This window comes from Electrona antarctica (assembly GCF_951216825.1).
Source record: "Electrona antarctica genome assembly, chromosome: 12".
NCBI lineage: Eukaryota > Metazoa > Chordata > Actinopteri > Myctophiformes > Myctophidae > Electrona > Electrona antarctica.
In genome coordinates, this window is record NC_136793.1 from 6,523,246 (window position 1) to 6,547,143 (window position 23,898).

The 23,898-nt window shown below is 42.9% G+C and overlaps 1 protein-coding gene across 1 annotated transcript; it reads right to left on the bottom strand.

The window, feature by feature from the left end:
• Positions 1–664: 664 nt before the first annotated feature.
• On the bottom strand, positions 665–22,282 carry tesca (tescalcin a). Its single transcript, XM_079517167.1, has 8 exons — positions 22,155–22,282; positions 14,630–14,699; positions 11,579–11,659; positions 10,943–11,082; positions 4,569–4,630; positions 2,460–2,564; positions 1,337–1,384; positions 665–927 (listed from the first exon to the last, which is right to left on the bottom strand). Exons 1-8 carry the CDS (start codon positions 22,228–22,230, stop codon positions 838–840), a joined length of 672 nt encoding a protein of 223 aa, XP_079373293.1. The 5' UTR covers positions 22,231–22,282; the 3' UTR covers positions 665–837.
• Positions 22,283–23,898: the final 1,616 nt, after the last annotated feature.

A 23,898-nucleotide genomic window follows, 5' to 3' on the forward strand; every position in this document is an offset into this window, starting at 1 on the left:
TAAAAAAAATAGCATTTGGTGAAATCTCAGAGGAGAGGTTCTGCTATAGCAGGTACGTAATCTATCCGTTTGATTGGTTTGACGGACAATATGCCATAGACGAAAAACAGTCTAAAGTCCACACTATTGATCCATAATGTATAAATGATAGATAAGGGTTCAGGACAACGAGGCCTTTTCGTGGAGGGGTCAGAATGACATATAAGGGTTCAGGACAACGAGGCCTTTTCGTGGAGGGGTCAAGGGTCAGGGTTCAGGACAACGAGGCCTTTTCGTGGAGGGGTCAAGGGTCAGGGTTCAGGACAACGAGGCCTTTTCGTGGAGGGGTCAGGGTTCAGGACAACGAGGCCTTTTCGTGGAGGGGTCAAGGGTTCAGGACAACGAGGCCTTTTCGTGGAGGGGTCAGGGTTCAGGACAACGAGGCCTTTTCGTGGAGGGGTCAGGGTTCAGGACAACGAGGCCTTTTCGTGGAGGGGTCAAGGGTTCAGGACAACGAGGCCTTTTCGTGGAGGGGTCAGGGTTCAGGACAACGAGGCCTTTTCGTGGAGGGGTCAGAATGACATTTGGACTGTTTTTCGTCCTTTTCGTGGAGGGGTCAGAATGACATTTGGACTGTTTTTCGTCCTTTTCGTGGAGGGGTCAGAATGACATTTGGACTGTTTTTCGTCCTTTTCGTGGAGGGGTCAGAATGACATTTGGACTGTTTTTAGATAAGGGGGCCTTTTCGTGGAGGGGTCAGAATGACATGATAGATAAGGGTTCAGGACAACGAGGCCTTTTCGTGGAGGGGTCAGAATGACATTTGGACTTAGACTGTTTTTCGTCTGGTACTCATGATCATTTCCCTTTCCCGCAACGCATGGTCGACGTGTCCACGTCCAGAAAGCGGACATTCATTCTGGATTCCATCTCCAGGCCTTTTAAAATCTGTGTGAAGACATTATAGGAGGATTATTAGGTAGCCATGTTGTATATTATCCATATATAAACCTACAATAATCATTTGGGAAGTTAACCCATTTTGGGGCGGGAACCCCTTTTGGTGTTTTAAGCATTATGTTATACTTTAGCTATTGAAAAATAGCAGATCTACAAGCTCATAGCGCGCCACCGAGTGGCGCGCTACGAGCTTGTAGGTCTGCTATTTTTGAAAAAATAGTGAAAATGTGGCCCAAATGTTTGAATATATTCCTTCACAGCGAACGTTAACCACTGACATAGAAATATGGGTTTTTCTGTCAGAAAACTGTCAGGATTTAGAAGACATTTTGTAGAATCGTTCCTAGGTCAAAATGGGTTAAAGCTGTATATTTTGCGGGGCTAGAATTGTACCAACCTGTTCAAAATGCTCAAAGGTAATTCCTTCATAGAAATCATCAGGTCCCTGAAATGATAATGAAAAGGGTAACTTAGGCCAATCTGTGCAGTGTTGTTACTTGTAGGCTACGTTAAATGTTTTAACCCATTCTGGACGGGAAACCCCTTTTGGTGTTTTAAGCATTAGCGTATGTTATGCTTTAGCCGTTGAAAAATAGCATTTTTGAAAATTTGTGAAAATGTGGCCCCATTCTTTGAATATATATTCTATCAGAGTGAACGTTTTTAACTCCAATCTTTACTTCTGGAACAACATATTTTCAGATGGGGGAGGGTGGAGAATTTCATATAATTTTTGGGGGTCCTTGACATGAAAATGTTTGAGAACCACTGACATGGAAACATAGGGCAGTATTATGCGTGTCTTAAGTACCAGGTCGTATTACTTAACTTAAGACCTGGAGGCGTGAACAATGCCATTTGGCTATTCTGAGTGGCCAAACAGCATTGACCACGCCTCCAGGTCTTAAGTTAAGTCATAAGACCTGGTACTTAAGACACGCATAATACTGCCCATAGGGTTTTTCAGAAAACTGTCAGGATTTAGAAGACATTTGTAGAATCTTCGTCAGGTCTAAATGCATTTTAGACATCATAGACACAGAGAAGTTGCATCTAATGCAGGATGCTATTACGTTTACAGCTGGTTGAGCTACTAGTGTAACCCATGACATAATTAACAAAATAGTATGAAGGTGCGCTCTACCCAGGGAGTCAAGTTCATAGTCTCTGTAGCTGATGGGTGCACATTCTTGAAGATCAATGAAAAAGGAATATCCGCACTCTCTTGTACAATTTACAATTTAGGCATTTAGCAGACGCTCTTAATCCAGAGCGATTTACATTAAGCAAGAACAAAAAAACATGGGAATACATCACATATATAAAAATGCATTATCATGAAACATGCCTAAGCTAAGAACGTAACTAGAACATATCTATATAATGATAAAGTTTGTTTATGAAAACACAATCTGCAGCAGTCCACCTAGAGAAACGAACGCGTTTCGATATATAGAGAGTGCGGATATTCCCCTTTTCCACGATTCACTAAATGTCATTATGCCTCGATCTGCACTTACCATGTGTGGCATGTTTATGCTGGCCACTTCCAACATGGCAGCATCTGCGATGGCCTTGGCAGCCTCCTGCCCAATGTCGTTGTTTGACATGAGTTCCTCGACCACCTATAAGGAAGTCAACGGAACATAATTCATTACAAAAAAATCATATCTATAATGTTATGCATCCTGTTTAACTGTGCTTTTAGAAGCAGCAACTAGGCATGTAACGATACACTCAACTCACGATACGATACGTATCACGATTAGGGTTGGGATTCGTTAGGATTTTAACGGTTCCGGATCCTTCCCGGATCCCTCTTAACGGTTCCGGATCCTAACGGTTCCCTTAACGGATCCTAATATTATTTTTTCCCCTTTTTTTTCTGTCATAGATTATGCTTATATTATAACTAACCTAACCAAGTACATAATAAACACAAATTAATTCATTCAATTATTGAAAATGCACTTTACAATTATGAGGTGGCACTATTATTTAAACTTCACCACCACCACCAACAATGATATTGTTGTGGTGGCTAGCTGCTGCCAGCAGCTAGCCACCACAACAATATCATTGTTGCAATTTGTACTGTATATATATTGCAATTTCTATACTGTATATTAAATATACAGTACACATTGCAATAATGATATTGTTGTGGTGACAAATGTTGTCTTAATGTTCAGATTAATTTAATATGAAGGACCCCTTACCCTAATGGAAACAAGCCATAGTGCTTTCTTGGATTATAAAATCCTCTTAGCAGACCTTGTATTGAACTGTAGGCTACGTTCCTGTGCTTTTTTCTGCAAACTGTTTATAAAGTATCAATCTATGGAGATATGCACCTAAACGCTGGGCTCTCAACAGTCACGCGATTAATTTAGAGCCAAATCAAAAGCAGTTGAGTTGCTTATAAATTGTAAAAATAAGTGCAGACAAATTGATTTGGCTCTATAGTTAACGTGATTCATAAAATATCAGACAGAAAGACATCGAGTCATTGGCGTTCTAAATTAACACCATTAACAACAGTTGTACAATACGCCTAATGAAAAGCTCTGTAGACGTTAGTAGTTTTTATTTTCTATTACGTTACTAGCCTGGGGAAAGTAAACCAGCCTTGCATCAGATCGTCCCCCGCCAGCTGTGGTGGAGCTGCGGGGAGAGCGGGCACGGCTTTCCGCATGGCTCACAAACGCGCCTAGATTATTCTCGTGAGTTGTGGACTCGTGTAGGCATATTGATTTTGATGTTTCCTCAATGTGGACGTGGTGCAACTGGTACAAGTTGCAACAACCTTTGCAGGGAACTATAGCGTCGCATTTATTGCACGTTGCGTGCTCAGCCTCAGTCATTTCCCTCTCTGTTAACCACACTTTGGAAATCTGTGCGACATACTGTCCCACTCGCTCCGCGCCGGTCGCTGAATGCACAGAAGAGTGGGCGTACCCCGACCTCACTCACTCGTGTAGGTGGGGTGACGTCACCCCAGGCTCTGCTTGCACGCATGCATGCACACACAGACACAGCGGAGCTAAATGACGACTGATGAGATCCGTTTGGGGAACCGTTAATAAAGAAACGATGGAACCGGCTCCGGATCCGCAATGTCGGAACCGGGTCTGAAATGGACCCGGTTCCGAATCCCAACCCTAATCACGATATGAGGCATGTAACGATACACTCAACTCACGATACGATACGTATCACGATATGAGGCATGTAACGATACACTCAACTCACGATACGATACGTATCACGATATGAGGTTCACAATACGATTCTTCACGATATTTTCAACACATTTTTTTTCCAGACAAATGATTTATCTTCATCCCCCAAGCTTTTTTCACACCTAGGCACAGTCACAGACACATACAGCTCCCCTCTGCAGGCCTCTACTACTGAAAGTGACTGCATGGAGTCTGTCTCATTTCTCTCCAAAAACATGTGAATATGATGGAATATGATTTTTTTTTTTTTTTGAATCGATTTATTTTTAAATAAATCGATACATATCGCCGGGATATAATATTGATATATCGCGATATACGATATATCGTTACATGCCTAACAGCAACTGATGCTTTGATGCTGTCGGTGGTCATTAATTTACTTGCCTTTCTATACTCGTCCACAGTGATGGTGCCATCGTTGTCTGTGTCATGCATGTTGAACAGGACTAGGAGAATAGAGTAGAACAAGAACATATAGTCAAAACAAACCGTATGCAAACATTTCTGTGGACTTAATTGAAATGGTTGATTTTGACAAATTGATTGATTGATTGAAATATTTATTAACAGTTTGCAGAATTACAGTACATTTCAAGCACCAACTCAATACAAAGGATGTTAACTGTGAGCGGACGACCCAATAAAGCATTACACTTGTTTACAATAGGGTCCACCATGTTCAATTCATCAAAACATTTAGAGACAAATAGACACTTCTATATAGACAAAGAACAGAACAGGAATTCATCATAATGGAGGTAAAAAGGGGAAAGAAACATATACAGTGAGGGGGGAAAGGGGGGGGGGGGGGGGGGAGAAAGGATGTCGCTAATGGACCGTTCGACATCCCCAGGACGAAGGAAGTTGTGATTTAGACTAGAGTAAAGTTGGCTCTCAGAGGGAGAGATAAAAAAAAAAGAAAAAAGTTTTAGTAACTAGAAGTTTCCCTACTGGTCTTATCTATAATGAATGTAATGTACTCAAACAAGGTAGTAATGGTCGGTCAGACAAATGGTCTGACCGATTTCAGTTTGTTAATGTCAATGACGGATCCTCAACACGTGAAAAGGTCAAATACGGAGTTCCACAAGGCTCTGTGCTTGGACCAATACTTTTCTCTTTATATATGCTCCCTCTGGGTAACATCATCAGGGAACACTCTATAGATTTCCACTGTTACGCGGACGACACTCAACTATATCTATCGATGAAACCGAACGAAACGGACCAACTAGTCAAACTTCAAGCATGTCTTAAAGACATAAAGAGTTGGATGACCCGTAATTACCTACTCCTCAACTCTGACAAAACGGAAGTTATCATTATTGGCCCTAAGCCCCTAAGAGACAAACTAGCCGACGAGAACTTTTCCCTAGATGGCATTACCTTGGCCTCCAAGGCCACTGTAAAAAATCTGGGAGTTGTCTTTGATCAAGATATGTCCTTCAAATCTCACATCAAACAAATCTCAAAGACTGCCTTTTTTCACCTGCGTAATATTGCAAAGGTTAGGCACATCCTGTCCACAAATGATGCAGAAAAACTTGTCCACGCATTTGTCACCTCAAGGCTGGACTACTGCAACTCGCTATTGTCAGGCTGCCCAAGTAAGTCTCTGAAAAGCCTACAGCTAGTTCAAAATGCTGCGGCGCGTGTGCTGACAGGTACCAGAAGAAGAGACCATATCACTCCTTCACTGGCCTCTCTACACTGGCTCCCGGTTAAATACAGAATAGAGTTCAAAATTCTTCTCCTCACCTACAAAGCTCTCAATGGTCAGGCACCACAATATCTCAAAGAACTCATCGATCCCTACAAACCAAATAGAACAACAGTGCGTTTACAGTATGCAAATATGCTTACTGTCCCAAAAATATCAAAAGTTACAATAGGAGGCAGGGCGTTTAGGTCCCAGGCACCTCAGCTGTGGAACCTTCTCCCGGCTTCGGTCCGTGGGGCTGACACGCTCTGCACATTCAAGACTAGGTTGAAAACCTTTCTCTATGACAAAGCCTATAGCTAGACTTGTCTCCAGTACTCGCTCACCCGATAAAGTCATAAGGGTGGGAACCTCCCACCAAACCCCGCACCTGTGCTGTGTGTCTGCTAAATACCATGATTGTACATTGTTTGTGTGGGTTTGTCTCCCAGCAGTGCTTGTAATATACACCGTATAGGCTCCAGTAAGGCCTGCCACTAATCCAACTCCTTCCCCGGAGTCTCTTTTTGTCTTTTTGTCCTCCACTTCGCAGTTCCGTGGACCTCTAATATTAACCCCCAACTGACTGCCGAGTGTGACCGTGGACCAGGCCACTTCATGGAGCCCAGCAGTCTCCCAGCAGTGCTTGTAATATACACTGTATAGGCTCCAGTAAGGCCTGCCACTAACCCAACATCCGGGGAATCCTTCCCCGGAGTCTCTTTTTGTCCTCCACTTCGCAGTTCCGTGGACCTCTAATATTAACCCCTAACTGACTGCCGAGTGTGACCGTGGACCAGGCCACTTCATGGAGCCCACCAGAAGTGTGACCGTGGACCCGGCCTCACAGTGCACGACCTGGACCAGATGTGGACCAGGCCCCTCCATGGAGCCCACCCTGTCTATCTCTCTTCTATTCTTTCTTCCTATTCCCCTCTACCCCCCCTTTCCCCCGACACGGTCGAGGCAGATGGCCGCCCACCCTAGAGTCGGGTTCTGCCTGACGTTTCTTCCTAAAGGGGAGTTTTTCGTTACCATTGTCGTAATATTGCTTGCTCTGGGTGGATCTTTGTTGGTTGTAAAGTGTCTTGAGACAACTTGTTGTGATTTGACACTTTAATAAAATTGAATTGAATTGAATTGAATGGTACTGGTCTTATCTATAATGAATGTAATGTACTCAAACAAGGTAGTAATGGTACTGGTCTTATCTATAATGAATGTAATGTACTCAAACAAGGTAGTAATGGTACTGGTCTTATCTATAATGAATGTAATGTACTCAAACAAGGTAGTAATGGTACTGGTCTTATCTATAATGAATGTAATGTACTCAAACAAGGTAGTAATGGCCTGTAAAATGTCATTGGTCTCGTGTATGTTGACATTGCAGTGATGTGCTATTCATTGACTCGTACTTAACCCATTTAGGCCTGACCTCGAAATTAAAAAAAAATCTTCTAAATCTAAAAAGTTTTCTGAAATAAATATTTTCATGATTTTTCAAAAATAGCAGAACTACAAGCTCGTAGCGCGCCACTCGGTGGCGCGCTATGAGCTTGTAGATCTGCTATTTTTCAATAGCTAAATTATAACGTAATGTTTAAAACACCAAAATGGGTTCCCGCCCCAAAATGGGTAGTTTAGCTTGACTAGTAGTACGGCTGGCAATTAAAAGCAGGTTGCCATGCAGTTCACTTCCTTTGGATACAGTACAAAATAAAACATTTCGACTGCTGGCACTGTCCCTTGTGAACAATGAGGAAAGGAAAGCTCATTTCAGGTTAGCCTCGATACCCAGGCTTTCATTTTGTCTGCGCGAAAAATTAAAGCCTGGATTTACGCATGGGCTGCACTGGCCTAAACGTGGGAGTCAACCCTTCCGCGTAGGCGTCGCTTCAAATGATGTGACGTCAGGGCTCTGAGCGGTGTGCACCCCTCAAAATAACACCGTGAGGAAATCATTACCAGTGGAACTTCAAACGAGGCTATGCGAGGAAAATGAGGAGAATGGCTGAAGAATGGCTGTGCCGACTCTGTGGAAATAACTTTGACAGTCCTTTAGAATGGTATACTCCAGCAACCAGTGGTTTCTGCTTCTGGTCGACACAATAACAGTGCTGCACTGGGGGGGGGGAAGAGAGACCGGGGCTGACGGACAGATCGGTGAACCAATCAGGGTGTGCGTAAATCTGAGCCGCGGCCCTCCCATCTAGGCCAGAAATGTCTAGCGTTAGCTCAGGCTAATTTCAGATTGACTTGCTAAAGGCAGTATCTGTGTCGATAACCTGTTTGGTGACTTAGCATTTAATTGGTACACTCCGAGTTAGCTTAACCCTTTCAGGACGGGAACCCCTTTTGGTGTTTTAAGCTTTGTGTTATAATTTATCTATAGACAAAATAGCAGATCTACAAGCTCGTAGCGTGGCACTCTTATAGATCTATTTTTGAAAAATCGTGAACATGTGGCGCAAATCTTTGAATATTATATTCTTTCAGAGCAAACGTTTTTAACTCAAATCTTTGCTTCTGGGGAGTCCCTAACATATTCTCAGATGGGGGTCGGCGGCCAATTACATATCATTTTTGGGAACCTTGACATGAAATATTGAGCACCTCTGATACAGAAACATGAGGTATTTCAGAAAACTGTTATAATTTAGAAGGCATGTGTAGAATCGTCGTCCTCACTCGGGATTGTACCGTAGGCCTATAATTATGTAAAGTAGAAACTTGAATCCAGTCAATCTAGACAGTCCTGCTATGTTGTGAAGCCAAGAGCACCTGCTCCTGACCTGGTATTTAAATGGATGAACAACAAAGTAGTGTTCACTGCAGGGCCCTCGGAAACATCAAAGCGGCCTTATTTATTATCCCAGTAGTTGGCATTACCAGTGAGTCTGTTGATGCCACATACAGCCCTGGCCGGATCCCCTGAACAGCTGTCTCTCTTTGCCTCGGGACTTCATAGCTGATGTGTGATGATTATCACTACTTTAACCCATTTGGGGCGGGAACCCCCTTTGGTGTTTTAAGCATTATGTTATGCTTTAGCTATTGAAAAATAGCAGATCTACAAGCTCTACGAGCTTGTAGGTCTGCTATTTTTGAAAAATCATGAAAATGTAGTGCAAATCTTTGAATATATATTCTTTCAGAACATATTTTCAGGTGGGGGTCGGCGGTCAATTACATATATTTTTGGGGGTCCTTGACATGAAAATGTTTGAGAACTACTGACACATGGGTTTTTCAGAAAACTGTCATGATTTAGAAGACATTTGTAGAATCTTTTCTCAGGCCTAAATGGTTTAAATAAATCACACGATTAAAGGCAGCTAGGATAACATACGTATTCACCTCTGCCAAGAATGTTTACTTCACTAATTCAAATGGAGCTTAGCGTAAATTCAGTCAGGAAGACTGCCAAGAATTCAACCTCTCCCGATCACAGTCAGTTTAAACTTTGCAGGTGACGCTCATGTCTAAACCCATCTGTACTTCTGAATGGATATTATTTCAATGAACCACCATGATGTAGTCTAAAGAATGAACACCTTCTGCCAAACCTCCATGCGAGCCAATGACAAACGATATCTATCCCATCCCCCCTCCCTCTCCACCATAATATTCTAAAATTAATGGTGACTCAGCAACCTCAAGACGAAAAGCCTGAGGGGTGTGTCTTAACTTCTTACAGTATGTTATCCATGGGCGTGTACGCCATGGATGGGACTTCAACCAGAGTCAAAATGTTTAAATCTTTTATAAAGAATACGCTTAAATTAATTTCGTTTAAGGTTTCTTTTCAAATCTTTTAGTCTGTCAAATTGTAAAAGAAATACAAATACATGGGCAAATTAGTACTAGTAGTAGCAGCAGCAGTGCTAGTAAGTTGTGTGTGGTGTGTATCATATACACAATATGAATTAAAGTGGTAGTTGTACGAATCGTAGCATTAGCATCGTGAACGCGCTGGCCGTTGACTATCATTGCACGCGTTCACGTGCGTTCACGTGTGAAACAGCGTTCACGTGTCATCATCATGAACGTGCGCAATGATAGTCAACGGACCAGCGCGTTAACGATATGGGTCCAAACTGCAATACCAAATTCGGCCACTATATGTCCATTTCGCCTCAGGGTTTCCTCCGGGTGCCGCCTCTATTCATATATACTGTAAGAGCCATACGATGTCTACTGATTTTAAATGGTATATATATTGATGACATCACAGCAGGGCATGGGCGAGGCCAGAGTTGCCATGGTTACCCAGGGTATTTAAGCCTAGTCCCTGATTGAGCACAGGTGTTGCTGACAGGCAGAGGCACACTGTTTTAAACTGTGTTGGAGGAGCTGTAACCTGACTCCGCCAGATGGGGCAGCAGAGAGTACACTGGGTTCCCCCCTCCTGCTCCCATCTGGGAACTCTCAGGCAGACTTGATGCCCGGCCACAAAACGGCCTGGCCAATCAGCAGCAGCTAGAGGCGGGATAGCTGGTCTGACTATAATATCTATGTGTTTGACGGTTTATTTATGTATTCATTTCTTACTGAAGTATAGGACAAGCGGTGAGAATAAATATCATTTATCAACTCAACAAAACGTTTGGTCTGCAGTTAATAGAGCGTCGCAGTCCCGCCCCCTACCATGGACCAGGAAATGATTCTCCGTTCATTTTCCTCATAGACATTTCAGAAAGTATTTATTTAAAGACGTTTACGCCGCGGACAAAGCCAACTCGAGTCGTGACAAATCATGACAACAAACACAATTTTTTGGGCCGAAATAATTAGAAAGAAGAAAAAAACGGCAGGTTACAACACTTTTTTTGTTGTTTTTCTTCTTTGTAATTATTTGTTTGGTCCAAAATATTGTTTGTGTTGTCATGAGTTGTCACGACTCGAGTTGGCTTTGTCCGCGGCGTAACCGTCTTTAAATAAATACTTTTTGAAATGTCTATGGGAAAAATGCATTGGGATTCATTTCCTGGTCCATGGTAGGGGGCGGGACTGCGACGCTCTATACTCTAGTTGAGAGAGAGAGAGAGATCCTCACAGCGTAGCTTCTCCTTCCGCATGGCCTCCTTCTCCTCCTCGGTCATCTTCAGCCCTGGGGGTCTGAAGTGGGACATGACCATGAGGAACTGCTGGAAGCCGATCTCCTGGATGGAGCCCACCTCCTCCTCATGCTGGTTCCTGCAAGAACACAATGTAACCCCTTTTGGTGTTAGCATTATGTTATGCTTTAGCTATTGAAAAATAGCAGATCTACAAGCTCATAGCGCACCACCGAGTGGCGCGCTACGAGCTTGTAGGTCTGCTATTTTTTGAAAAATCGAAGAACGACTGACATAGAAACATAGCTTTTTCAGAAAACTGTCAGGATGTAGAAGACATTTTTTAGAATCTGATCTCAGGTCAAAATGGGTTAATCTAGTATAGTCCAACTAGCAATTCATTCAATTCAATTGAAAGGTGGTTCCCAAACTTTTTCATGTCAAGGACCCCCAAATTGACACTAATTAGCCCGCGGACCCCCTTTTGAAAATATATGCCAAGCAGTGATTTTTTCAACCATTTTCATTTCAAGGGCCCCCGGTTTGACCTGAATTAGGCTACGGCCCTGACTATTCAATGGCATTTCTATCTCTGGGACCCCAATGTACAGTATATTGTAAACATACATACCCACCTTTTGTCAAAGAAGGCTCCAATAATTTGCTTTCTGAGTGGATTATTGGCCAAGGCAGGAATGTTCTCCAGGTTTTCCCTGCTGCAGTGCGACAAGAGAATTACACTCATTTTCAACATTTTACTACAGTATGTCATTAATATACATTAGAGCTGTTGTGTGGAAATAATTAAAAAAGTCCCCCCATTCTGTGTTTCCTAGAACTGGAGGTCGGGAAAAAAATCATTAACATGGTGAAACACATCTTGATGATGTCATCTTGATGATGTCATCAAGATGTGTTTCTACAACTGTAACGTACTATATAACATGTCAGAGTAGAAAAAATAAAAGGTACGTAGCATTTTAGTATGTTTATTTGGTTTATGCTATTATTTCAATGTCCTGTTGACATCACGCTGGGCAAGACCTACGCTGTGTAGACACTATCATTTGTTTTGGGCGGAAGTCGGGGGATTTTGGCGTTATAGTATCGCTCAAGGAAATGACGTTGGTGCTTTACAAATCAGTTTACATTCTCCGTGAATGAAACAAAGTGTTGTGATTGGTTGGGAAAATATCGTATCCGGGGGAAATACATCTGACGGATGTTCCGGACCGACACTTCCCCTGATAGCATCTCTGTCTTAGGTTGTGACCAGGCTTTACTCTCTGTCTTAGGTTGTGACCAGGCTTTACTCTCTGCCTTAGGTTGTGACCAGGCTTTACTCTCTGCCTTAGGTTGTGACCAGGCTTTACTCTCTGTCTTAGGTTGTGACCAGGCTTTACTCTCTGCCTTAGGTTGTGACCAGGCTTTACTCTCTGCCTTAGGTTGTGACCAGGCTTTACTCTCTGTCTTAGGTTGTGACCAGGCTTTACTCTCTGTCTTAGGTTGTGACCAGGCTTTACTCTCTGCCTTAGGTTGTGACCAGGCTTTACTCTCTGCCTTAGGTTGTGACCAGGCTTTACTCTCTGTCTTAGGTTGGGACCAGGCTTTTCTCTCTGTCTTAGGTTGTGACCAGGCTTTTCTCTCTGTCTTAGGTTGTGACCAGGCTTTACTCTCTGTCTTAGGTTGTGACCAGGCTTTTCTCTCTGTCTTAGGTTGTGACCAGGCTTTACTCTCTGTCTTAGGTTGTGACCAGGCTTTTCTCTCTGTCTTAGGTTGTGACCAGGCTTTACTCTCTGTCTTAGGTTGTGACCAGGCGTTTCTCTCTGTCTTAGGTTGTGACCAGGCGTTTCTCTCTGTCTTAGGTTGTGACCAGGCTTTACTCTGTCTTAGGTTGTGACCAGGCTTTACTCTCTGTCTTAGGTTGTGACCAGGCTTTACTCTCTGTCTTAGGTTGTGACCAGGCTTTTCTCTCTGTCTTAGGTTGTGACCAGGCTTTACTCTCTGTCTTAGGTTGTGACCAGGCGTTTCTCTCTGTCTTAGGTTGTGACCAGGCGTTTCTCTCCGTCTTAGGTTGTGACCAGGCTTTACTCTCTGTCTTAGGTTGTGACCAGGCTTTACTCTCTGTCTTAGGTTGTGACCAGGCTTTACTCTCTGTCTTAGGTTGTGACCAGGCTTTTCTCTCTGTCTTAGGTTGTGACCAGGCTTTACTCTCTGCCTTAGGTTGTGACCAGGCTTTTCTCTCTGTCTTAGGTTGTGACCAGGCTTTACTCTCTGTCTTAGGTTGTGACCAGGCTTTTCTCTCTGTCTTAGGTTGTGACCAGGCTTTACTCTCTGTCTTAGGTTGTGACCAGGCTTTTCTCTTGGCAGATGAGTAAGGCTGGGACAGAGGCTATGTTTGACATAAGGTCAGCACAGGGTTAGCCAGGAAAGTAGATGCTGCTCTATCTTTGTCCTTCCCTGCTTCTTTTTTAGAGAGAAAGGAATGTGCTATCTGTCACTGCCCAATGCCCATGGTACGGTGCTAGTGATGACTGATGGGGTGTGTTGTGCGTGTGTGCGTTAAAGAGATGTAAGGAGCGGGAGAGAGAGAGAATACTATATGCCATGTGATTGTGACTGAACCAACTGTATCTGTGTGCGTACCTGTGCGCACGAGTGCGTGCGTGCGTGCGTGCGTGCGTGCGTGCGTGCGTGCGTGCGTGCGTGCGTGCGTGTGTGTGTGTGTGTGTGTGTGTGTGTGAGAAGGGGACAGCTTCTATAATAAATCTGCAAAGCCCACAGGGCCTCAACACATCTCTAAGGTCCAGTCAATATTTGCTAGTAGTCTAGTAGCCAGCCCATAGAGCCCCATTGTGAACCCGGACATGTTGAGTACACCAAGGTTTTATGTTAGAGATGTTTAGTATGGATCCCCAGCATGTAGAAACTGCCGGGAAGCTAACTTGCATATGTTGAGCAATTTTTAATAATTGGCATAATATGTGACCATACCAATTACAACCTATAGAAGGCAAAATATTCAAAATGTCATCATGCTGTCAAACTAGGGGGTTTTCATGATGCTGAATCCATTCCAAGCATTAAAACACTCGTTACACATCACATGCTAGATAAAGCATGATGACATTTTGAATATTTTGCCTTCTATAGGTTGTTAATGGTATGGTCACATATTATGCCAATTATGAAAATTGCTCAACATAATGCAAGTTAGCATCCGGCAGTTTCTACATGTTGGGGACCCATACTAAACATTTCTAACATAAAACGTTGGTGTACTCAACATGTCCGGGTTCACTTTTTGGCTACTAGGCTATAGCTCACCCAGCTGTATATCGGTTATAGCGTGGAGACAGTGCTAGACATTCTTCTCATTGCATTCAGCAGTGTATCTTCTTCCTGTGCCACAGTGTCCTGGGTATAGTCCAGTCCTTAAACGAAAACAAGGGCTCGCAACTCACTTGTGTCTTTCTCGAGTATGATACTTGATAAAGACTGATACGGGTCGAAACGTTGCCTGCTGTGTTCGACGTGAATACAAGTTACCTATGGAGCATCACAAAGTGAGTTGCGGGCCCTTGTTTTCGTTTATTATTATCTAGTAGTTAGTTTTAACAGTTTGCGGCTCGGCACCAAGACAGGAGGATGTGCGTTATATTATCTTATAGTCCAGTGCTTCACACCTTATTGTCTCTGTGTTGTCGCTCAGTTGCCTGAATCTCTTGTGAAGGTTGTTAATCTGCTCCAATGAAACTGGAAAACAACAACAAGAGAACTGTGAGACAGAAGCAGCATAATATCGTCTGACAACAGCACTCACTCACACTCCCATCCTTCACCTGTACTTTATACCTGGTTGCATTCCAGTGTCTCGCACCGAAAATGGCAGATCTACAAGCCTGCGGTGCGGTGCGCTCACTGCACTGCGACACGCTGTGGGCTTTGGAGAGATCTACTATTTTCTGTGTGAGACATGATGTGCAACCAAGTATAAAACAGGCTTTACGCGGCATGAGAGATATATCAATATCCTCAAACTACTTTGTGTGACGGGCAATATATATACAGCTAGAATGAGATTACACAAGAATCAGTTTAGGCAGAGGCAAGGAGGCAACCAGGTGCTCAGGAGGTGTGCAGGTATAAAAAGTAGTAGTAAAAAGGTGCTCCTGGGATCAATCGGGATAACACATCGATATAGAACAAAGAGGAGATCCGGGCACACTTAATGTTAAAAAGAGGAAAACTTTATTGACTTTATTGGGTTCAATAAAGTTTTCCTCCTTTTAACAAGTGTGCCCGGATCTCCTCTTTGTTCTATAAAGAATCAGTTTAGATTGGGAGATGGGATGGATGGATGGATCACTGAGTGGTTCCACAATAGAGCGTCGCAGTCCCACCCCCTACCACCAGGGCCCAGGACATTATTCCCCGTTCATTTTACGGGGACATTTCAAAAGGTATTTCCCATTTAGGCCTGATGCGGATTCTAACAAGGACTTCTAAAGCCTGACCTACGTTTTCTGAAAAACGTCAAATATTTATATAGCAGCATCAAAGTTTTTCATTTTTTGAATACTGTACATACTGTACAGAACCCCAAAATGGGTTCCCGGCCTGAGGGGGTAAAACACCAAAAGGGGTTCCCGCTCAGAATGGGTTAAAGACCTTTTAAGCCAACTCGAGTCGTGACAAATCATGACAACAAACAACATTTTTGGGGCTGAACAAATCATTAGAAAGAAGAAGAAAACGGCAGGTTAAAACACTTTTTGTTGTTCTTTGTAATTATTTGTTCGGCCCAAAATGTTGTGTTTGTTGTCATGATTTGTCACAACAAGAGTTGGCTTTGTCTGCGGCGTAAACGTCTTTAACCCATTTTGGGTGCATTATGTTATGCTTTAGCTATTGAAAAATAGCAGATCTACAAGCTCATAGCGCGCCACCGAGTGGCGCGCTATGAGCTTGTAGGTCTGCTATTTTTGAAAAATCGAAGAACGACTGACAGAAACATAGCTTTTTCAGAAAACTGTCAGGATGTAGAAGACATTTGTAGAATCTGATCTCAGGTCAAAATGGGTTAAATAAATACTTTTTGAAAAGCCTATGGAGAAAATGAACAGGGAATTAACTTCTGAGTCTCGCGTCGTCATGAAAGGGGGCGGGACCGCGACGCTCTATATTCTCAGACTAATGGCCAGGGGTGTAGACAGTGGCCACCCCCCTCCCCCCCCCTCACTTCTCTCAAGTCTAAAATATGTATATTTTTTGCCAAAAATATGTTTTTTTTTACTTTCATGGATACAATTAAACATTGTGAACCCTGTTTCTAAATAGGCTATTTCACGTCTGCATGTTTTAATAGTGTGTCTGTGCGTGTTGCGCACGTGCACGCAAATGCGCGTGCATGACATGTGTGCACGCACGTCCCCCCACTTCTAAAAGTAGCTGCTAACACTGCTAATGGCAAAACAAATACTCTGCTGCTGCTGTGATTGTGTTTGCTTGCCACTTGAAGAGTTTCATTTCTTTAACCATTAACTCGCCCCGCTAGACCAGTGGCCATATAAAGGATTGGCCTGCATGTTATCTCGATGTAGTGGCATGCAGGCATCTCTGCATAATTTGACAAGGGTCAAGGTTCCTTTATTAACACCCAAGGGCCAGGCTAAGCTGTCACTATAAATATATACGCCTTTTTCTTTGTCCTTAATTCAATGTCCGTTGCACGTGCGGAGCAAGAGTGGAAAAGTACACCACAAGAAGTCCAAGGATGACTTCTTAGACGGAGACGCGAAAAGTAACCTTTTTACATACGAAAGGACAAATATTTTGGTCATAAGACGTTATAGTGCCCGCGGGTAAATTAGTTGCACAGGGAGGAAATTCACTCGATTAAAAACAAGACATCACAATCACAACAATTCTGATTCAAAAGACAACAAAACCATATTATTTAGTTTTGTTTTGTATTTGCTGCCTGCCGGTATACAAAAGCATTCCTGTATCGTTTTGTTCTCCACCTATAGTGCAAACCGGTGGCTGATAATATTTCAATATAAGGGATCAGAACAGTCTTGAACGCCAGGGTTTGCCGTACAGCTGTGAAGAGTAATAGGTTGCCTCACCTATGAGCTTACTATTAAGCACACAGGTTTGCCGTTTTTGAATAGTTTGAGTAAACACTAGAGTGTTTAGACCGAGCACTGTGTTCCCTCCCTGTTTGGGCTACTGAGGCAAAGCAGAACTGAGACCAACCACAGGCTCATTCAGAGGCAGGTTTATGGGCTGTCCGTGTCGGTGCTATCATGACAATTACCAGGCTTACCGTTTTGACAAGGGAACTGTATTGTAGTGTTCCAGTCTAGTAAACACGCTTTAGAGATTTGTGTAGGGATTTGAATTAGCCCAATCCTCTGACACATCATGACACATGGTCACTGAAAATGGAACACAATGGAGCAAATAATGGGTTCAACAACTTTGTTAAAACCCATTTTTGGACGGGAACCCCTTTTGGTGTTAGCATTATGTTATGCTTTAGCTATTGAAGAATAGCAGATCTACAAGCTCATAGCGCGGCACCGAGTGCCGCGCTACGAGCTTGTAGATCTGCTATTTTTTGAAAAATCGAAAGAACGACTGACAGAAACATAGCTTTTTCAGAAAACTGTCAGCATTTAGAAGACATTTTTAGAATCTGATCTCAGGTCAAAATGGGTGAAAAGCTGCAATCCGTAATTAATTGTATTGTAATGAATCTGCAGTGTATAATAATGTCCACCACTGCCCCCACGGATGCCTCTGTGTTGAGCGGTGTAAATCTGGCCACTCCTGCAGGGATTCTAGTCGGGACCCCAGTTCGAAACCTGGGTAGCACATACAAGTTATGAATAGCTGCTTTTATACTTAAAAAGGTATATTCAGTGATTTCACTTAATTCAAATATCACTTCTTTTTTTGTTTTGTTGTGATAATCCTCCCTACTATAGAGTGTGCTGACCATATAAGGAGTTCCTCCCTGTTGGCCTGCCAAATCACTGAATCCTCCTTTAACCCCTTTTGGTGTTTTAAGCATTATGTTATGCTTTAGCTGTTGAAAAATAGCAGATCTACAAGCTCATAGCACGGCACCGAGGGCCGCGCTATGAACTTGTAGGTCTGCTATTTTTGAAGAATCGTGAAAATGTGGCGCAAACCTTTGAATATATATATTCTTTCAGAGCGAACGTTTTTAACTCAAATCTTTGCTTCTGGGGGGTCCCTGGAACTACATATTTTCAGATGGGGGTCGGCGGCCAAATTCTAGGGCTCCTTGACATGAAATAGTTGGAGAACCATGAGGTCAGGATTTAGAACAGGGGTTCTCAACCCGTGGGTCGCGACCCCTCGGGGGGTCGCCAAATTATTTTAGGGGGTCCCCAAATTATTTTCAAAAAAAAAAAAAAAAAATTCAAAAATAGCAGACCTACAAGCTCGTAGCGCGCCACTCGGTGGCGCGCTATGAGCTTGTAGATCTGCTATTTTTAAATGGCTAAATTATAACAATGCTTAAAACACCAAAAGGGGTTCCCGCCCAAAATGGTTTAAGGTTATTGTAGCAGTCAATTTATATTGGGGGTCGGGAGGGGGCGGGGCGGGGGTCCCGAGACATTGCCAAAGCATTTCCGGGGGTCCCCGGGCCAAAAACGTTGAGAACCCCTGATTTAGAAGACATTTGTAGAATCGTCCTCAGGTCAAAATGGGTTAACCAAACAGAATGAAGAATATAACCCCATGGATACGTGTTGCCCCAGTAGTTGCTGTCAGGTATGGACGTGTTTGTGGAATGAAAGATTTCTTCACACTAGAGCAGTGGTTTTCAACCAGCGGTCCGGGGACCCCCTGGTGGCCCTTGAAGGGGTTCCAGGTGGTCCCCACGCAGCTAAATGATGGAGTGTTGATATAATTATAACCAAATGGACCCTAATAGATCTTTATTCTTCAACTCTTGAGAGTGTAGAATGAAACCAAATGGACCCGTATACAGGTCAATTTGGTTTAATTTTACACTCTCAAGAGTTAGATTATTGTTAAACATCTTGCATTAGGCCTACTTAATTTACAAGACGTCTACACAATTAGAGAATGTAGAAGAATTGTTACTTTGATCAACGTTTGCCTGTTATCTCTCCTAATGGTACCAACAACATCAATACAGCATGGGGTTGTGGGCAAAATCTTATCCAACGACAACAAAATATTCTACGTTTTGGGTCTAATTAAGAGGGTAAATCATCAAATGGTGGTCCGTGGCTTAACCCATTTTGGGCGGGAACCCCTTTTGGTGTTAGTTAGCATTATGTTATGATTTAGCTATTGGAAAATAGCAGATCTACAAGCTCATAGCGCGCCACCGAGTGGCGCGCTACGAGCTTGTAGGTCTGCTATTTTTCAAAAATCGAAGAACCACTGACATAGAAACATAGCTTTTTCAGAAAACTGTCAGGATTTAGAAGACATTTTTAGAATCTGATTTAAATGCAGAATACTATATTAATGGACCCTGGTGTGAAAAGCACTGCACTAGTTCAAGACACAGACACTCCACCTTAAGAGATAATAGGTCAAAGTCACACCCAACAACAATCAACGAGCAATAAACATACAATAAGTTGTTTGATGTCCCAACAGGACCCTGTTGACCCTGACAACACTGACCCCTGTTGACCCTGACACTGCCAGCTAGCACATGCAGGCAGCAATTCATTCCACTACTAACTCTGGCCTGCGCAACAACAAACATAACAATTTCATGTCACTCGTTTGCCAACAAAGTTATAGGACTAATACAGACTTGTACTGTTTTTCTGTTTAACCTTCTTCTTAACCCGTCTAGGAGGGATAAGACTGTTTTATGACAGCTGATAAGATGCAATACAAGCTTAATGATTGATTGATTCTTTATTTAAGTGTCATGCTTCAGAAGAAGCCCAGCCCATAATGGACTTACAGGACACTTTTTTACAGTTTACATGAACAATTACAATAAACCGACATGAAAGTTTGCAAACAATGATCAATTGAATACCAAACTGACACTCCAGATCCTTACGAGGCAGATTATACATAATATATAACATAAAATAAAATACCATAAAATAATTTAGACAAAAGGTATCCTTCCTCCAAGTAGTACTGCTTGTCAGGGTGTAAATTGCAGACTTGAAAAGAAGGCTAATAATAATTTATTTTATGATGAGCAAGGCAAATAAATAACAGGTCCTGTTATTTATTTGCCTTGCTCATCATAAAATAAATTATTTAATTCTTCACCAAAGACTTTCTTTTCAAGTCTGCAATTTACACCCTGACAAGCAGTACTACTTGGAGGAAGGATACCTTTACACCCTGACAAGCAGTACTACTTGGAGGAAGGATACCTTTACACCCTGACAAGCAGTACTACTTGGAGGAAGGATACCTTTACACCCTGACAAGCAGTACTACTTGGAGGAAGGATACCTTTTGTCTATATTGTTGTACCTGTATCACCAAAGAGCACCCATCTAAGAGCCACTAACAGATCTATATGGTTACCTGTATCACCAAAGAGCACCCATCTAAGAGCCACTAACAGATCTATATGGTTACCTGTATCACCAAAGAGCACCCATCTAAGAGCCACTAACAGATCTATATGGTTACCTGTATCACCAAAGAGCACCCATCTAAGAGCCACTAACAGATCTATATGGTTACCTGTATCACCAAAGAGCACCCATCTAAGAGCCACTAACAGAGCTATATGGTTACCTGTATCACCAAAGAGCACCCATCTAAGAGCCACTAACAGATCTATATGGTTACCTGTATCACCAAAGAGCACCCATCTAAGAGCCACTAACAGATCTATATGGTTACCTGTATCACCAAAGAGCACCTCATCTAAGAGCCACTAACAGATCTATATGGTTACCTGTATCACCAAAGAGCACCCATCTAAGAGCCACTAACAGATCTATATGGTTACCTGTATCACCAAAGAGCACCCATCTAAGAGCCACTAACAGATCTATATGGTTACCTGTATCACCAAAGAGCACCCATCTAAGAGCCACTAACAGATCTATATGGTTACCTGTATCACCAAAGAGCACCCATCTAAGAGCCACTAACAGATCCCTGCAGCGCTTCCATTCCTCTATTTTATACCATAAAATAATTGTTAAAGTAATTGTCCCGTGAAGAACACACACCAGCAGCAGCAGCAGCCATAGTGAACAGGCCTACTGACTGAATGGGCCTGGCTGGAAACAAGTTCTTGAGCTTAGCCCAGATACCCTGGGTAAATATAGTAATCATTTCATTTCATTTGAATACCCTGACTGTCTGATAACAACCCACTTTACAAAGTGTGTGACGTGTTCTCATGATAACTTCACTGTAACATCGTCAAATTAACCCATTCTGGGCGGGAACCCATTTTGGTGTTTTAAGCATTATGTTATACTTTAGCTATTGAAAAATAGCAGATCTACAAGCTCATAGCGCGCCACTCGGTCTGATATTTTTGAAAAATCGTGACATGTGGCACAAATCTTTGAATATATATTATTTCAGAGCGAACGTTTTTAACTCAAATCTTTGCTTCTGGGGGGTTCCTGGTAGGACATATTTTCAGATGGGGGTCGGTGGCCAATTACATATAATTTGGGGTCCTTGACATGAAATATTGAGAACCACTGATATAGAAACATGTTTGTTTTCAGAAAAAAATACATTTGACGTGTTATTTTTGCCGCAGGACCAAACAGACCGAAAGGATATGCAAAACAACACACATTTCAGTTTCAGCACCATGATATGGTATTTGTATGTAGGTAGCCTATATTTGGTAATTGGTATCATTTCTCAGACTTTCATGTTACTATATATATGCCCTTCGGCTTTAGTCTTTGCCTACAAACTCACTCTGTTAATATAAATGGAAGTTATAACCGTAACAAAATGTTCTACTTCTTTATTCTATCCGATCCTGATCGCGACTTTTCTAAACGTAGCCAAACTTGAAACAATAAAGTTACATGTATTATTTAAATGAATAAATATGTACATCGGATTACAAGTAGTAGCTGCTATCCTACACGGTACTAGTCGTGCATAGGTTACATAAATATACATTGTCAAATGTCAATAAAATGCAATTGTATTATAGCCTATACTTACATCCAGTTCTGTCTGCAAAGTCCTCGTATTGTTTGTATTTTTGCGGGTGCGTCTGTGAGCACTGCGAGGCTCCCATCGCGGCTGGCTGGCAGCAGTGAAGTGCGTGTGTAGCCTACTGTAGTGTGTGTGTACTGTAGTGTGTGTGTGCTGTAGTGTGTGTGTGTGTGTGTGTGTGTGTGTGTGTGAGTGTGTGTGTGTGTGTGTGTGACTGTGTGTGTGTGTGTGTGTGACTGGACTGGGACTTTGTTTGACGCGCCCCAGGGTGCGTTCCGTGTGGTGTGACTCTGTGACTCCACCTGACTGACTGACAGTCTGACTGAGCTCCACAAGGGAAGTCAAGGCAACGCAAATAATATATCTGGCATCCGCGAGGTCCTAAACACCTAATAATGCGATCATCCAGTGGTTTTCAAACTTTATAATTTCAAGTCAAGAACCCACAGTTTGAAACAAGGAATCGTCCCTTTATTTGGAAATGTATAGTTTTAAACTATAAAGACGTGTCCCTGGACTGATAATTAATAATAGGGACAGTCTGGGACACACTTTGTTCCTTATTGTTGGGAATCAAAAAAAGTTCAAACAATTAAGCTGTGTGGTGAAAATCAGGCTGGCAAGATGACACAATTCTAAAATCTCAATGTTATGTTTTTTTTAGTCATGGTTTTATCTCATTATACAATGAAAATGACAGAATGCAGCTGAAAGTTTAGAAATATTGAATAGCCTATACTTTATACACTTGAAGTGAATGAAAGACAACAAGTGCTCCATTTTAAAATATCAAATAAAAATCTCTAGAAAGCCTACGTTTTCTAAATAATCTTTCTTTGACACAGCTAACCAATAGCCTATAAGCGTCACGCAGAGGCGTATCTACAATAAGGCGAGGGCAGGCGTCCGCCTGTCCAAATCCATTTCTGGCCTGGCCAAAATCCATACAATGAGAAAAAAGAGGACAAAAACAAGACCTGAGAACTATTAAAATGGACAGCTGATTGGCCGTTGCGGTAGAGCGCGACCATCAATCACCCATTGGAATGTAAATGCATGCCTTTCAGCCTTTGTATCCTACTGTCTGGCAGGTATATCTCTTTGAAAACCTTTAGTGCTACGACTGTGCGCGGGGAGACGACAATTAACACATGATCTTGCCTGCCCAAAACGTAATTCCTGGATACGCCACTGCACTCATCACCTGGAGAATACACCATCCCTATGCGTTGAGGCATGGTGGTGGGCCTGGTGGCAGCATCATGCTGTGGGGTGGGCCTGGTGGCAGCATCATGCTGTGGGGTGGGCCTGGTGGCAGCATCATGCTGTGGGGTGGGCCTGGTGGCAGCATCATGCTGTGGGGTGGGCCTGGTGGCAGCATCATGCTGTGGGGTGGGCATGTTTTTCAGCGGCGGGAACTGGGAGACTTGTCAGGATAGAGGGAAAGATGAATGGAGCAGTGTACAGAGACATCCTGGATGAAAACCTGCTCCAGAGCACTCAGGACCTCAGACTTTGTCGATGATTCACCTTCCAACAGGACAATGACCCCAAGCGCACATAGCTAAGATAACGAAGGAGTGGAAGGAGTGCTTTGAGGACAACTCTGTGAACGTCCTTGAGTGGCCCAGCCATGCAGAGCCCAGACTGGAACTCTGTGAAAGTCCTTGAGTGGCCCAGCCATGCAGAGCCCAGACTGGAACTCTGTGAAAGTCCTTGAGTGGCCCAGCCATGCAGAGCCCAGACTGGA